Raw genomic sequence first — 17757 nt, 5'->3', positions numbered from 1 at the left:
TCTAGTTTAGCTCTAAGTCTAGACAAGTTGCAGCATGAATCACTGAGCAAACTCCTTGGCTTAATTTATAAGATGGTAGATGATATGAATGTCAGTTTCAATCACGTCAGGGATCCTGACTGATCTGCTCATTTCCTCCAGAGGGTGCTACAATGACAGAATAAACAACTGTTGGTCACCCACATATGGAGGGTCAAATTTTTCCATGCCACAGAAAGACAAACTTCAGGTCTCCTGTTATTTTGTTGTTGATTGTGGTTACAGTTGAGCTGACCTGTGTTTCAGGGTGTATTGTCTAAAAGAAAGAGTTTCATGTGAAATACCAAATGATCAAATTAAATGTGCCAAATTTAAGCATTTTGTAGAAAAGAAAACAATATTCTCAACAGTCTTTTCAAGAACTCCTGGTAACCCCAGAAGCAACCTTGACACCTCAAGAGACCTCAAATACTCCAATTAAGAAGACTGTGATACCATCACAAACCCCTGTTAATTCACTAATACTGCAGCTAGCAGCACCATAAAGTTCTTCTTTTGAATAGACCCACTTAGCTTTCCTGCACTCCTGGAACCACAACCTTAACACTTCATAAAGACACTCCTGAAACCCCTCAAAGAGTTCTTCTTGAAATAATCACAGTAACTCTGATCTGGCATGAACATAGTACAGCATTACGACTCCCCCCTCTGAGGAACAATGAAAACCCCAGCAGAACTGAAGCTCTAAGGTGACTAAGGTGACCATGACTTTTATGCTGCTTTTAGGTCATATTAGAGTTATCCCGATTACAGGTTGTAAAAGAAGAAGAAGAATCACTTTATTAGCAGTATATATATTTTTACATACACACACTGAATTCATCTTCTGCATTTGACCCATCCTTAGTTGAACACACACATTCAACACCCGGCAAATTACATGCAGTGAAACACACACAGCAGCAGTGGGCAGCATCAAGCGCCCGGGGAGCATATTGGGGGGTTAAGTGCCTTGCTCAAGGGCACATCAGCTGGCTAATTGGGGAGTGGGGGGTGGGGGGCAGAATCAAAATATTGTATTGATCCCTGGGGGAAATTGGGTTACAAGTCGTGATTACAACTGAACTCATATCTGCCAAAGACAAGTCCTTCTGTGTGATATAACCTAAACAGACATGATGCTATATTGACAATTTTAACCCTCAGCTAGCCAGCCATGACCCCTCCACCCCTTAGAGTGTCAACACAGCACTCAAACCTCTTTAACTTTTAGAATCACATCGGTGATACCGGCTACTCTCTCTGGGACTTCAAATGGAATTCAATAAGAAAACCAAATCTCGTAAAGTTCCCAATCAACAGGACCACCAACAATACTGAGAACCCACACAAATAACTTTGGAACTTCTTAAAGGATCACCATCCTGAGCGTTTCAAATTCACCTGTATGGGTGCAAGAACCCCTCAAAAACCTATACACCAAGAACCCGTAAATTTTTTATATTTTAAATTGTATCAATGTATTTCATTGTTCTGAGCATGATGTGGAGCCCCCTGCCGGCTCCCCAGTACATCTTTGAGGGATCCCTGGGTGGCTCTCAGTCCCCACTTTTAGAGCCCTGGGAGGGTGAAACCTAAGGTCCTGTGGCCTCTCCATGCTGCGCCTCGCCTCGCTCTGCTGTCACCACAACGCTGCTGTCACATAGGGCTCAGGATTTATTTTTGGACTGCCATGGCGTCTGGTCCTTCCATTTGTAGGAAGGGGGGTCGACTTGGTCTCAACATGAACCTGCCGCTCTGACACTCCAGGCTGGGACAAGCAGGCAGCAGCCGGCCGGCCGCCCCCCAAGCAGCAGTCGCACAGGTAAACATACCATGATTACACCTTTTATTGTCCAGAGAGCAGGGAAGCTTTTGGCTGTTAGGGAGGCAGCTGCTGTCAAATGCAGAACCCCCCACCTCTGCAGCCAGAGATGTTTCAGAGCTCAGAATGTTTTCTTGTTGTCCTTACTGCAACATTAAAGGACTGACAGGGCTGCAGCCTCGTGCTGTTTTCTCTGCAGCTTTGAAACACAGTCTGCCCTGTCATTTATGAAGCATTACCAAACAATGATCACATTTTAGCTGTGAGTTGTAATCTTCCTGTTGTGTCATTGTGAATTCAAGTTTGGTATTTTACATTGAATGAGATGTTCTCTTGTGTTCTGTCAAGGGGAACCTGTCAGGTGCTCTCTGAACATCAGCAACAAGTTTTTACCTGGTATGTTTCTTCTTTTTCATCTAACCTCAGTGTTTGCTGTATTTGTGTGTGAAGCCTCATAACTTCACTTGAGGTAAATTACTTTTTGGGGTGGATTCATTTACATAAGGAGGCAATTGTCGACAAGCCTGGCTTTTATTACACTTCTATTCTTACCCTTTCCTCTTTTGAACTTGCATCCTGAAGGCGCTCCAAATGCCGAACCTACCAGAGCCTTAAAAGGAGGATCAAGCTCTCATGTGTCAGGCGGGCAGCAGGTTCAGGGAGGGATGTGGGCGGGATAGGGGGCTTTAAAACTCAAGCAGCTCCGCTGGCCTACATTGCACTGAGGTGACACACACTGTGCTGTTTTTGTACAGATGTTAATGGTCTTTCATTTGTGCCTCAGACCTTATAAATAGTGTGAAAATATACTTATCTGAGTCTTATTTTAATTTAAAGCAATGTTATTATTTAATGTGATGCAGTAGAGAAAGGATTAGAAATTAAAAACAAAACAAAACAGAAGAATAAAAAAGTCCTCCAAACTCATTTCTTCATCCTTCTATGTTAATTCCAGTCCTCTTGTGTGATTGGGTCATCTCAGGGGCCATATATTTATGACGCTCTATCCTATCCAGTGTCTTCTGGCTGTGATGTCATGAACACAGATGCTGCGCATTCACTTTCACCTTTCAGCAGTTTCTGTATACACATACACATCATGTGGGGGGAGACATGAGAGGAATCTGAAGTGATGAAGCTACACTCGGGCTGTGTAAAGTTTAGCCTGAGACACACAAAGAGGACAACATGTTGCTGTGTCGTCAGAGTTCTCTGAGCTTGAAACAAAGATCTGGCAAAAAACACACAAGCATCAGATCCACTGAGGAACCTGAGGGTGGACATGCTGGCCACTTCAATTTGGAATGAATTATCTCACAAAACACTCACTGGATGAATTAACTCTTAACTCTTCATATTTTTCCTGATCTGGTGTTTTCTCTAGCACCACCATCTGGATCATTTTTCTTTCTTCCGTGCAGGAAATATGATCAAGCACATACCAGCTTTTCATTAAATATGTTGTGGATGCTCATCGTCTCCAGTGGATGAATTCTCATCATTTTGTTGACCTCCGTGTCCTTTCCTCAATACATTTTCCAATTTTCCAATGACACAAGAAACATCAAAATACAAATGAGCAGGTTGCCTCCAGACTCTCTATATTCCAGCTCCCCAGATGATGAACTCTTTTGACTTTAATAATCCCATGACCTTTCTTGTAGCACCAGGACAAATCACCAGTATGTTCTTCTGGTAAATTTTTTTAGTTTACTGTAATAAGAACTTACAGCCTTTATGGGACTTGATTGTAACTTTCAACTTTTAAACAAATGGAGACACATAAATTTAAGGTCACAAATTGACATTTTCTTACTATTTGTTGGATACTGTCACCCAGAATTAAACCTTAGTGTCATTATTATTTGCATTTTGAGAAGGGATCATAAGTGAATCACTCACACCAGCTAAACGTCTGACAAAGTGCTGACAACAGCAGCTCTAAAGGCTCTAAAAACTTCCAACATAAAAACATTGGCTCATTTTGTTGGAGAAAATTGGCAGACATTAACATTAACAGTCATGTTTTGTAGAATTTTTTTGTGATGCTTTCCCACTGACCTGCATCACAGCATTCTGATTCATTGTTTTCTGGAAAGTGATGCAGCCTATTATGTGGAAGGTGTCCTAAAAAAGCCAAGCAGGTGATTGGCTGCTGTCCTTTCTGCCTACAAACTAAAATTAGGCAAAGTAAAAGCATCCAGGATCAGCTGTGAGGCAGCAGCATCATGCAGTAGGAGTTCAGCTCCATTCTCCTGTTGATTTGTTAGCTTGATTTCGGGTTGCATGAACACAACAAAGCATGTGTGTGAAAACCTTGTTAACTCAAATGATATGATATGATAATATATATGATTATATAATAATGGGAGATTATAGGTTCTACTGTAGGCTCAACTTCTCTCAGATTTGTTATAATCTTGTTATTATATTGTGTCTTAGCTTCAAAGGATTTTTATACAGCAACACGAAATGAAATGATAAATGCAGTACATTGTTCTTCTTTGGTAATCTTAATGTTTTTACTCCTGTAATGTTTTAACTCCACTTGCAGGAGTTAAAACATTACAGGTAACTTCATGGCAACCTGCTTGTAAGATTTTGATATTTCTTGTGCAGAAGAGAAACTCTTGGCCTCTGACACTAGCTCAACAGGAAGATGTAAAACGTGTTACTATCATCTGGGGACAATGAATCACTCACAACTTCATGGAAATGTAGCTTCGATCTGGACCAGAGAAGACAGATTGACATCATCCATGAACACCTCACACAAAATGATGTGTTTTGACAGTGAATAAAATAAAAAAGGAAGAGCACTGCAAAAGTAGAAAATCAGTTTAATTTATTTCAGAAAAAGGGTTACAAACACATACAGTCTCAGTAAATGGATGTTAAAGTAGTACAGAGTCTGCTGTAGTACAGAGGCAGATCTGATAAAAACACACTGGAAAAAGAGTCTGTGTAGATCAGCTGTCTTTATAAAGGAAACTGAAATGTAACAGAGGCCAGAAAACCTGAGTTTCCCTACACACCATCATACAAGGATCAACATAAGGAAGGATTTGCCTAAATACTATAGTGGAGAATAAGACAACAACATTAAAGCTCACACTCAGATATATACATAATGAGAGAAACAGAATGTCAGAAAATACAAGGACAAAAACATCTGATGATCAAATCTTCTGGACTGCTGGTTTGTAGTTGTCCAACTGAGAATCAGAAAAGTGATTCATTGGATGTAAATGACATATTCAGCCTGTATTGGAAATCAAGACGGAAAGTAGCTGAAGAAATGATGGCTGCTCAGTAGTCGTGATATAAATCTGCAAAAGATACAAAAAGAAAATGTTAAATGTTGCTGTTCAGTTGGCTTTATTGCTTATTACTTTACTTTATTACTTCATTGATTTTGGAAAGTTTGATCACTTTAGGTTGAACTACAGTATTGTTTTTACAATCAATTGAATCTAAATCAAAATACCTAAATGGAACAAAAAGAGGATCCACTTGTACTTAAAACTATGTCTCCTGTGACATTCCCAGACAAAAAACACATCCAGAGTTCTAGTCTCAGTCAGTCAGAAAATTCAGCCTGTGCTTCATGGTTTACACAATGGTCTGATCATCATGGCTTCTTATGAATCTCCTTGAACTTATCTTGATTTTATTCTCCACAGGGTGCTGAAGTGCTCATGGCTGTTGCTTACAGTACTGTCACCCAGCTGGGCCTGCTTTCCCAGCAGTATCCCCCACCCCTGCTGCCCAAGCCTGGAAAGGACAACGTTAAACTTCAGAAGCTCCTCAAGAGAACCGCCAAGAAAAAGGCCTCCGCTCAGGCCTCTCAGTCTGCTGCGCCTTTCCGTTCCAGCCTTTCCCCTGTGAATGAAGCAAGCCCTGACCTCGAACACAGTGAACACTCCACCCCTCCCAGGACACCAGAGACACCGTTCAACCTATACAGTGTCCAGCAGCCTCCACGGTTCACCGTCAGACCACTGTATCAACATGTGGCATCCCCTTACCCACAGCGTGCAGCTTATGGCAGAGCAGCAAGATTCTCTCCTCAGACAGTGGCAATGCCGTCATACTCTTACTCGCATCATATTACCACAGTTTCTTCATATTCTGCACCAACTGACCTTTCTGGACCCTCACCAGCTCTGGGGTCAGTTGCCCAGGTGGCAGTACCAAAAGTATCTCTGCTCACTTCTCCGACACCTGAGGCAACAATACCAACTGCCGAAGTGAAAAAGGCACTTTCTGAAATTCATGTTGGTCTTGGATCTGCTGCAGCTGAGGAAACACCAGAGACAAAACCCACAAGTACAAGTTTGTCTTCTTATCCAGCAACAGGCAGACAAGCATTGATTCGTCCTCTGACAGTGCTGACTCCACTCGTCAAATCCAAAAGTCCACGTCCAACGTTCAAAGCAACTGAACCTTCAAGATCCCCAAAACCAATGTTTGATGTCCCTCAAATTAGGATGTACACGGCAAGCACATCATACTATGAGACATCCAGGACCCCACCAGTGTATGACTCAGCTGGATTAACTGCCATTGGTAGCACAGTGACTCAAAGTAGAACAACAGAAACACCTCAAGATTCATTTCAGCTTCCTTCTTTAGGCACAGACCCCCAAAGAAAAACACCAACTTTGGAAACTAAAAGAGGTACTACACCTACTGCAGACAACACAACCCCAACCCCAACACCTGAAATCAAAAGAGTCACTCCAACATCTGAAATCCGAGTTAAAACACCAACATATGAGTTCCAGACATCAAGAACTTCAGCTGGACGGCCTAAAACCCCAGCATACTATATAACTCGGGCTTCAACACCCGTATTTGAAATCTCACGACCCAATCCTCTCTTATTTGCAGTGTCACCGATCACAGTAGAGCCAGAGAAGTCAAGAACGCCCAAAACAGTTTCTGCTGTGAGCAGTTTGTCTGTTTCCCAAACTGTGAAGAGAACAGAGCCTAAACCTACTGAAACAATACTGAATGGTGACATACATTCATACATGAAACCTGCAGCTAAACCAATCCAAAAAAGTATCACAAAGTCTAAATCAGAGCCTGATCTGACCAGAGAAAAGATACAAATTACTCCAGCTGCCATTCACAGCCTCTCTAAGCCTCCTTCATCTGAGCCAATAACACCAGTAGTGACCTGTCCTGCCTATCAGAGGCCTAATACTCCAACATATGAGGCATCTCGACTTATGACCACATCACCTGGTTATAAAAGACCAAAGACACCTACACATGGGACATCACCAACAGCCTTTCAGAGACCTAAAACTCCAACCCAAGTGCCTCAAAAATCCAAGTCTAGCTACCGAGGATTGACACCAGCTGAATATACTGCTTATGGCGGAATCAGAACTTACTCTCCAGCATTTGGTTTCTCCAGTTCTAAGACACAAACTGAAGAGGAGGTTAAAGTTCCAAAAGAGGAGTCGATGGAATGTAAAACACCCATCAAAGAACCATCTGTGAAAGGACAGTCAGAAGCTGAGATGTCAACAGTCAATGAAATCCCCAAAGACACATATAAAGCCCATCTGAGAGATGAGAAGGTTGCTGCCACCCCCACGGTTCCTATGATTATTGTTTCACAAGCATCTGACACTTCAGGAACAACAGTAACACAAGAGATTAACATGGTATCCATTAAAATTCCAGAGAGACAACAAACAACTGTAATTCAAGAAACACGGAAAGCTAAACCTCCAACAGTACAACAGGAGAAAACTCCTGAGAAGCAGAAAGTGGAAACAACAGCTGATGTTAAGCATCCTCTGCCCAAAGGTGAAGAAAAGGATCCTCTGAAGGCAGTAAGAAAACTTTTAGGCAAAGATAAAGCCCCAACTGCTGAGCAGAAATCAGAAACTGAAACAAAATCTGTCGTCTCAGATCAGAAAAAGCTAGCAGAACCTACCACTTCCAAGATGAAAGAGCAAGGCTCAAAGCCAAACACTGCTGCACCTGCCTTGCTCATCAAGATGTCAACAGGACATGAAAATAAAGGAAAAGATAAGGAGTCAGCGAAATATGCTCCTGAGGAAAATGAAGCTGATGAACCCTTATCAGCTGAGCCCCCTCTTAAAGCGGTACAGAAACCAAAGGGGATGAAATCTAAAGTGAGTGGTTGGTCTCGGCTCAAGAAACATATGGTGGTGGAGCAGGAGGAGCCCAAATTTCCAGAGACAGGCAGCCAGATGGAGGCCACTGAGCAGGACCAGAGTGGGGTGAAAAAGGCAGATGAAAAAGCCAGAGACCAGCCTGGCACTCAAGATGAGAACCAAACTAAAGACGCCCCCAAGGCAACAAAGATGTGGGACGCCGTCCTCTTCCAAATGTTTTCCACTAAAGAGAACATCATGCATCAGATCGAGTTAAACAAAAATGAGGAGGAGAAGGAGAAAGAGGAAAAGTACGAGCTGAAAGAGATACCTTCATTTGCATACCGGCTGCCCGTGCTGCTCTTTAGTCCAAAGTTTGATGCCAAAAAGCTTAAAGAGGCAGCGTCAAGGCCAGTGACAAAAATTTCAACAGTTTTTGAAATGGGTCTTATCGGGCGGAAAGGTAAAGATGAGGATCCAAAAGACTTTAACAGAAAGGCAAGAGGGTTTGCTGCTACTTAAGCTATTACAATATATATAGAAACAAAGGGTAAAGAAAAAAATGTAAAGGAAAATGTTTTATGTTTCATGTACAGGAGCAGAAATGTTAGCAACAGAACTAATGTACAGGTCTGAGTTCTTAGTCTCTTGTTAAATGAACATAGTTTGTGTTATAGAAAAGTCAACCTGAACTTTATACTTGACAAATGCTTTGTGTTGCCTTTGTGTGACTGGCCAGTGTTGGAGCAGAAAGAGCTACATTTGTCTTAAAATCATCCAGACGTCACATCAGATTAAAGTGTTCATATTTGAAGTCATTTCAGAGCTTCTCACTTGTTTTTTTAATCACAGGTTCACAGTAAACACAGAAGTTCTGGATCTGGAGAAATGTGCTTACTGTAAAGAAAATTTTGAAACGGAGACTGTATTATTATTATTTATAATAAAAAGATAATTAAACATAACATATTTGATAAAAATATTTGTATGGACAGAATTTAACACTTTATGATTTTAAGACAAATCATTTGTGACAATTCTGTTTCACTCAGATGATCCAGTTCCATTCAAGATGGTGCTACTTTCCTCAGGGTGAGATGAATGATTGTGTGGAGAGTGACTTGATGTTTTTAGGCTGTAGTTTGTCATCTTTTATGATCAAACGTTCTTAAAGTCAGAATGAAACAGCATTTTCAGAGCATCCTGGTGGATGTTGAAGGTCTGAAGGCTCTGTTGAGGGAAGTGAATTCATATTCAGTGAAGTTTAGTGTCGCTCATTTCTGCAGTTTAAAAACTGAAGCTGCAGCTTCTAACAAAGTGTTTGATTTTACTGGGACTTGAAGATGAGCTAAAAGCTCCTGTGAGTTGCTGTTAAACTGTGATGGAGGTCATTGGGGTCAAAGGTCAAAGACACAGACAGATGGTGCAGAATCCAAACTTTATTCTTCGAGTTTTTTATTGTCCCATTTTGTGTTCTGATTGAAGACAGTTTTAAGAAACCTAAACGTGTTTGTCCTCTCTAATCGAACAAGAACCTGATGACAGTATTTCAACTGGTGGCAGGATGTCAACTGTTTGTCATTGATTCAGTCCAACAGTCCTGAAGTAGAACTTGTCTAAAATCTTAATTTCACAAATTTCTCTCATTACTTCAAATGAAAAATCAAACGGATGAGTGTTACAGCCTGCACCTTGTCAAAGCATGGCATTTAAATCTGCCTGTGACTCTAATGTGTTTTTTTTAATTTTACGTAAGGGACTTTGAGCCGTATTGATTCCTCATGAGAAGGATGCATGAGAACAAATAAAGTTTGACTTGATGGAACATTTCAGCCACTCTGACGGTGAGCTGATTTCAGTGTCATTACTTACTTACTGTTCTCGAATGGAGAATCAATAGATTCACTGATCAAAGAGAAAACTGATCAGGAAATAAAACACAAATCGTACATGACTCCTCCTCAGCTTACCACCCAGTAGCAGAACACAGCATTTTTACTTGAGTAGTAAGGAGTATTTTCATATTTTCTATACCGCTTATCCGATCATGAGTTATATTATAGTAAATAAAATACATACTGATGACCTCCAGCAGTATAAAACCATGATGAACATGTGACCCTCAGCAGAGAGACTTCCAACACATCCTGTTGTCATCTCACCAGAATTTCCTTTGACGAAGTCTCCTCCCACCCCGTCGTCCACGTAGATTTTTTCATATTTACCGTGACCAGTGACCACAAACTTGAACTTTTTACCAGTTGCTGATGCCTGAAGGGAAACGAGAAGTTTGTGCACTTTCACCATCAAATCAGGATTAGATTCATCAGAGTCAGAATCAAGTAAGAAAACAGAAACTGAACCCAATACTGATTCATGTGTTATATTTAGCTGTGTGTGTGTGTGTGTCTCACCTTGGCTTGTTGCATATTGCGTCCTGATGAGTCTCCAATCACCTCCCACAAGTTCTTTTTCTGCATCACGTCTCCAGGCTTGACATCCTGACAATCAGTCAATAAATAATCAACACAAATATGATAATATTCTGTGTTTGCGTCAGGATTTTAAAGGAAAAGTTCAACATTCTTCCTGGAGTCATGTTGGCCGTCTGCTTCTGTCCACTGCCCTACGCAGGAATGTCGCAGCACAGTTTGTAGTGTCAGGGAAAGTTATGCTGCTGGAACTATTTCTTGTAGAATGACAGTTGTGACGTGATCCTGTGCAGCTTCAGTGTTTCAGGTCTGCGATTGTCATGCCTTAAACATGTGCTCACAGACCTCACCTGGGTAGAGGGATACACTGTTGTTTGTCAAGAAATAGTCCCAGCACATGGTGTCTGGTGTCAGGGAAGGTTTCAGATGTCGCTCAGAGTAGCATGTCAGATAGATGACGTTTTCGTTTTCCAGTGGGTTGTAAACATTTGCTCTAACTCTGATACTCATCCAGTTCATTCATCACATTTATTTAAACCTTGTAAGTACATGAACGCAGACTGCAGGCTACACACTGTAAGCTGAGCTGCGTTATTGTTTGTCCACATGAAGTTTTCAGCTGCATCTGAACTCATCACATTAGTGTCAATGTAAGGATCCCACATGCGGCCTGTACTGTTTGTCCTTGCTTTCCTCTCTGATTGTTCAACCAGGTGCCCCTGGCCTCAGGTGTTAAAAAGCTCCTGAGCCAGCGTCAGGAGATGCTTTGAGAGGGAGTCATTGATAAGTTCACTTTTTTCGAATCAGTGTGTATGTTTGCAAAAACTATGTCAGACTCGTAGTTTTCTCTGGACCCCTACCGATCCAGTGATGACATGTTTAGTAGCATGTCATCATTCAATCACTGGCTGTCGAGGTGGTGTCCAGCAAACAATGTGGGCTTTGCAGATAATTGGCAGACCTTTTGGGGAAAACCTGGTCTCATTAGGAGTGACGGCATTCATCCCACTTTGTTTGGAGCAGCTCTCATATCTAGAAATTTTACTCAGTTTCTTATTAACCCTCAGGAGTCGACAGACGCGCCGGCGCGTCCTTATCACAAGACCACTTTAAGACGACGTAGCTGCAAGATGCAGCCTCGCTGAATCGTTTTTTTTGTGTTGACAGTGGGCACTTCAAACTATATACCAGTTTTTAAATTTTGTTAATATGTCAAGTAAAACCCGAGTTATGATAAAAAATATACGCACTGTTTTTTTCATGACCATTGCCATCACGTTTGGTGCGCGTTTGGTGCGCGTTTGGAGCGCGCATTTTATGCAAGAAGACGCAGTAAACACCAGCGCATTGAGCGCACGTCATTCAGCGTACTTCAGCGCATTTTCCCCAGTCGGATTTTAGAGTTTTGTGTGATTTTAGGTCCAGTGTGTCAATACAGTATGTCAAAATGAAAAAAACAACAGTAAATCACACTTGTGAGGTTGTGTTGATGAAAAATGATTCAAAAATGGCAAGATAAAAAAAAATTCTAAGTTGAAATATAAAATTAGAATCAAAAATAGTCAACAACTGACAATTACACATGACTTCAGAGGGTTAAACCAAAACCCTGACAAATCAGAGTTGAGACCAGGAGGCAGAGTTGCAGTCCTACACACCTCTCTGCAAAGTCAACTACCATTCATTCGAAAGCCTTATTCTTAGTCTCTCACACCCTACCTGGAAAACAATACAACCAATTTTTATTGTTGTAGTGTACCGCGCTCCTGGCTCATACTCTGAATTTCTACAGGAATTTTCAGAGTTCCTATCAAGTCTTGTCCTTAAAACTAATAAGGTAATTTTTATGGGTGATTTCAACATCCACATGGACGATGGTAATGATAGCCTTTGTGCAGCATTTATCTCTCTGTTAGATTCAATTGGCTTCTGTCAGTGTCAGTGTGCTCACTGCTTCAATCACACTCTTGACCTTGTTCTGACATATTTCATTGAAATAAAACATTTAATAGTCTTTGAACAAAATCCTCTTTTATATGACCATTGTTTAGTAACTTCTGAATTTGTACTATTTGACTACATGTCACCAAAAAAAAAAAACCAAACAAAAAAACTCCTACACTAGATACCTGTCTGATAGTGCTGTGGCTAAAGAAGCAGTTCTACTGTCATTTACTTCAGTATCATGTCCCGATACTAGTGAACACTACAACACTAAACAAAAGTCTTAATGTTGTAAAGTGTCATTTGTAGTCCCCCTCAAATTGAGGGGGCAGTCTATTACTTGAAATTAATTGAGGATAACAAACATAATCCCAGGTTTCTCTTCAGCACTGTAGCCAGGCTGACAGAGAGCCATAGTGCTATTGAGCCTTGTATCCCTGTGACCCTGTGACTTTATAACCTTTTTTTAATGACAAGATTTTAAACATTAGAGACAAAACTCAACACCTGCTGACCTCAGCTGGTACTGATCGACGCCCAAACACTGGAACAACAGTAGAACCAGATAATTATCTATACTGCTTTTCTCCCATTGACAGAACAATATCTACCCTTCCATTTCTTTCCAAGATCCTTGAAAGAACAGTTGCCAATCAGCTATGTGACTCTCTTCATAATAATAACTTATTTGAGAATTTTCAGTCTGGCTTTAGACCTCATCATAGCACAGAGACGGCATTGGTCAAAGTCACAAATGACTTCCTATTGGCATCAGACAAGGGACTTATTTCTGTCTTTGTACTGTTAGATCTTAGTGCTGGCTTTGACACTATTGACCACTCTATATTACTGCACAGATTGGAACACCTAATTGGCATTAAGGAACTGCATTAAGCTGGTTTCAGTCTTATGTATCAGATTGATCTCAATTTGTTAATGATACATCGTCCACACAGAGTTCCCCAAGGTTCTGTCCTCGGGCCAACACTATTCACCCTTTATATGCTCCCCATCGGTGATGTTATCAGAAAACACTCCATAGATTTTCATTGTTATGCAGATGACACACAATTGTACTTGTCAGTGAAACCAGGAGAAACAAATCAGCTAGTCAAGCTTCAGGCATGTCTTAAAGACATAAAAACCTGGATGACTTGCAATTTTTTACTTTTAAATTCAGACAAAACTGAAGTTATTGTTCTGGGTCCTGAAAACCTTAGAAACAAATTATCCAGTGATATAACAACTCTAGATGGCTTAGCCTTGGCCTCAAGCTCCACTGTAAAGAATCTAGGAGTTATCTTTGACCAGGACATGTCCTTTAACTCGCACATATCGAATATTTCAAAGACTGCAGCCTTTCACCTCCACAATATTGCAAAAATTAGGCACATTCTGAGTCAGAAAGATGCAGAAAAATTAGTCCCAGACTGGATTATTGTAACTTACTTTTATCAAGTTGCCCCAATAAGTCTCTAAAGACTCTCCAGCTAATCCAGAACACTGCTGCACGATTATTCACAAGAACCAGCATGAGAGATCATATTTCTCCTGTACTGGCTTCTCTACATTGGCTACCTGTAAAATCCAGGATAGATTTTAAAATTCTCCTCCTCACATATAAAGCCCTGAACGGTCAGGCACCATCCTATCTTAAAGAGTTGATTATTATTACCCCACCAGAGCTTTACATTCCCAAAATGCAGGGCTACTTGTGGTTCCTAGAGTCCTCAAAAGTAGATTGGGAACCAGAGCCTTTAGTTATCAAGCTCCTCTACTGTGAAACCATCTTCCGGTTTCAGTCCAGGAGTCGGACACCCTCTCTACATTTAAGAGTAGACTTTCCTGTCTACTCTAAACTTTCCTGTTTGATAAAGCTTATAGTTAGGGCTGATTTAGGCTGGTCTCTAGTTATGCTGCTATAGGCTCAGACTGCCAGGGATCTCCCATGATGCACTGAGCTTCTCTCTCCTCCTCTAACTCTCCTTCTGCACACATTTATGTCCCATTAATGCATGTTACTAACTCAACTTCTTCCCTGGAGTCCTTGTGCTTTCTGGTCTCTCAGGTTCTCATGGATTGTGGTTGGACCTCCTGCTGTGGTTCTGCTTGAAACTCACTGCTATTACTACTGTTTAGTCATAATCTATTTTAATTCTATTACTACTCTGCTGCAGCTGCTACCGTTATGTTTGTTACTAATACTGCTATCATAATCACCATAGTACTTTCTGTATACTTCATTGTCATCATCATTATCTACTACTTCTGGTATTATTACTGCAGTTACGCATCTCTCACCCCCCACCCCCTCATGTCTCTGTCTGTCTCTCTCCCTGTCTCTCTCTCTGTCTGTCTGTCTGTCTCTCTCTCTCTCTCTCGCTCTCTCTCTCTCTCTATCTATCTCCCTCAACCCAACCGGTCAAGGCCGATGGCCGCCCATCTTGAGCCGGGGTCTGCTCTGAGGTTTCTGCCTTCTAAAAAGCAGTTTTTCCTCTTCACTGTCACCAAGTGCTTGCTCAAGGGGGAATGTTGGGTTCTCTGTATTACAATTTAATTAAAGAGTTTGGTCTGGATCTGCTCTAATTGGAAAGTGTCATGATGATAAGTTTTGATGTGAATTGGCGCTATATAAATAAACTGAATTGAACTGAAATTATTGCTGAATTTTGGGAAGCATCTTTTGTGTTTTTGTGTGTCAAATCTTCATCTGAAAAGTAATCAGTGCACATCCTGTGAAACCTAAAGAAAGTATTTTTTTACTTCAGTCTGGTTTTGGCATTGACATCCATTTTCTTGATAAAGGGTGAGAGTGACATGTTGCTGTTGTGTTTGTGACTCACCGCTGGTCTGCAGGACGACTGTCTGCTGCTGTCAGATGGACCATTCACCCACTGGGTGATCAGGTCGGCCACGTCCACCTTTAGCCCCTCAGTGTCCTGGTTCAGAAAAAAAAAAAAGCCAAAATGTGAAGACGGACTCAGCTTGTCTCACAGCATTTCTGAGTCTGCTCTCAGTAAACAGTCTGGTTAAAACAAAACCAGGACAGTCTGTAGGAGCTGGACTACCATGCACTACAACTCGCTGAGTGACTGAAGTCGCAGGTCAGGTTTAATGTCCATGCTCTGTGGGGGTTTTCTCACCTTACAGTTCGCTCCCCTGCTGGGACTCCAGGCTTCTCTACCCTCAAACAGGTTTTTCTTGGTGGTGACAACCTCAGGTGAGCTGGGCAGGTCTGTCATTGATACTTTCACTGCCCGCACTTCCTGTGAGCTCTGCATAATAACAGCAACAATGACCCTGGATTAGTATATGCTGTCAATGAACAGCGCCGGCTTCCAATTAAACAGAGGGGAATGACACAAATCGCTGCCCAAAGAGTTTCACTGAGGCTACTGAAGAGTCAGCTGGAACCTCTGTGACATCTAATGAACAGTAATGTAAGGACCTGAATATGAAGACATGATGAGTTGACCTTGGAGATGATAAACTCCAAACACTAATGCTATTATTGTGGAGAATCTCTGACTTTACTCAGACTTACATGATGTTACAAATATGTTTCAATGCTGAACTCTAAACTCTAAACCTGGTGTGAGTGCAGGTGAGAACTGTGTGATTGGACGATGTTACAGGTGTTAAAAACGTGACAATTAGTCTGAACCTGTACCTGTACCTGTACTGAATCACACCAAGCACAAAGCTGCGCTGGAAAGTAACTCATTACATTTACATTACTGCATACATTACTGCAGTACCAATGTGAAGTATCTGTACTTTACTTCAGTATTTACATTTTATGCCAGTCTATTGTTTACTCACTTTACAAATCCAGATTTCACAAAACATATGAAGATTTTTTAAAAACATAACATGTTTTTTTTAAAAATTAATCAACCCAGCAGTATTAAGGTTAAAACATAATAATAATAATAATAATAAAATTTATATAGCACCTTTGAAAACCCAGGATTTCAAAAAAATATATATAGACAAATGTTGAACAAGGTTGAAAACTTAACATAAAAGGTAAAAAACAGCAAATGAAATAGAAAAATAATTATGACAAATATAGGAATTATGCAATTTAAATACAATCAGCTAAAAGGGACAGTAAAAAGACAATTAAAAGACAAAATCACCTAAAAGCCATTCCACAGAAGTGGGTTTTGAGAAGTGATTTAAAAGAAGTTACTGACCTTGCAAGCCTTACCTCCTTATGAAGGTCATTCCAAAGCCGATGGGCTCAGACAGGGAAGGTCCGGTTACCTTTAACACTAGTCACTACTCACTAGTCACGGTCACTAGTCTTTAACCTCGACTTTAGAACGACCAGAAGGTCCCCACCTGAGGACCGCAGGCTTCAGGCCAGCTCATAGGGGGTCAACAAATATAACTTTGAGACCCAGACGTGCTTTATAAGTGATCAGTAAAATCTTAAAATCAATTCTGAAACGGATTGGCAGGCAGTGGAGGGAGGCTAGGATGGAGATGATATAATGTTTTCTGCTAAAACCAGTGAGAAGCCTGGCTGCTGCGTTCTGCACTAGTTGGAGACGTGAAAGGGACTTGTGAGTCAATCAGCTGGTTAATTGGTCAGTTATCAAAACATTACGCAGCGACTCTGTTGATAACTAAGCTGCTGTTTCATTCATTTATTTTTCAGAAATGCCTGTAAACGTTTTGATATTTCAGCTTCTGAAATGAAGCAGATTGCTGCTTTTCATCATCTTGAGTTGAACCCTACAAGAAACAAAGACCCACAATGATCCTAACAGTGATGGATAAACCAAACAGCACCTCCTTTTTACCAACGCACACAACAGCGTGAGCTCAGCTGCATTTTATTCAGATCAGATATAAGTGAAATATAAAAATTGAAGAAACACCATTCATGTTCATCCATTATCCTCCCTCAATAAGGATAATTGATGAACACCTTTTCTAGTGTGATCAGATTCTGGTCACATGACTATCACCTATTGTATGTGTTGTGATTGGTGATGTTGTGTGTGATCTGACCTCCACGGCATTGGCGTACTGCTCCATCTTGTCGTCAATCTTTGGCAGCAGAACAAGCGGCTGCGTCTTCTTAAAGCTGTTACTGAAACAAACAGAACTGATATCAGCCTCTCTTTTCCCAGCTTACCTTTTCTCTCTGCACCTTGACGTTATCTCACCTGTTTGTTATGTGTGAGTCGTCTACGTTAGGCTCACACTCACACTCCAAGTCTTTCATGGCTACATGCAAAGGTCTTTTTGGAAACTTGGGGATTTAATGAAGTTCCTTAAAACTCATGTTATTTTTTCTTTATTACTGTTTTCAGCACAAAATCCATATTTCATTCACCTTTTAAGAATAATTTGTGTTGATGTGAACTTTTGGTTCTCGATTCAG

At 41.0% G+C, this 17757-nt stretch overlaps 2 protein-coding genes across 5 annotated transcripts in view; one reads left to right on the top strand and one right to left on the bottom strand.

Moving 5' to 3' along the window:
• The first annotated feature begins 1642 nt into the window (after nt 1–1642).
• Nucleotides 1643–9810, top strand: prr33 (proline rich 33). 2 transcript variants are annotated; one of them, XM_046393801.1, is made up of 4 exons: nt 1643–1843; nt 2043–2105; nt 2192–2239; nt 5527–9810. In XM_046393801.1, exon 4 carries the CDS (start codon nt 5542–5544, stop codon nt 8503–8505), a length of 2964 nt encoding a protein of 987 aa, XP_046249757.1. In that variant the 5' UTR covers nt 1643–1843; nt 2043–2105; nt 2192–2239; nt 5527–5541; the 3' UTR covers nt 8506–9810. The 2 variants fall into 2 exon arrangements, with proteins under 2 accessions (XP_046249757.1, XP_046249756.1); XM_046393800.1 differs by lacking the exon at nt 2043–2105.
• lsp1a (lymphocyte specific protein 1 a) overlaps nt 4672–17757 on the bottom strand; it is a 29893-nt gene continuing 16807 nt past the window's right edge. The window contains exons 8-13 of one of the 3 annotated variants that reach the window (XM_046393805.1): nt 17382–17457; nt 15503–15634; nt 15203–15298; nt 10398–10484; nt 10063–10254; nt 4672–5172 (exon numbers count right to left, since the gene is read on the bottom strand). In XM_046393805.1, the coding sequence (XP_046249761.1) occupies nt 5101–5172; nt 10063–10254; nt 10398–10484; nt 15203–15298; nt 15503–15634; nt 17382–17457 (655 nt within the window). In that variant the 3' untranslated portion in view covers nt 4672–5100. Of the gene's footprint in view, nt 5173–10062; nt 10255–10397; nt 10485–15202; nt 15299–15502; nt 15635–17381; nt 17464–17757 lie in introns of all 3 variants that reach the window. The other 2 variants (XM_046393802.1, XM_046393806.1) reach the window with 2 other exon arrangements.

The sequence above is a fragment of the Scatophagus argus genome, chromosome 7, assembly GCF_020382885.2.
Source record: "Scatophagus argus isolate fScaArg1 chromosome 7, fScaArg1.pri, whole genome shotgun sequence".
Classification (NCBI taxonomy): domain Eukaryota; kingdom Metazoa; phylum Chordata; class Actinopteri; family Scatophagidae; genus Scatophagus; species Scatophagus argus.
Note: the sequence above shows the minus strand (reverse complement) of the source record. Positions and strands in the feature narration are given on the sequence as shown.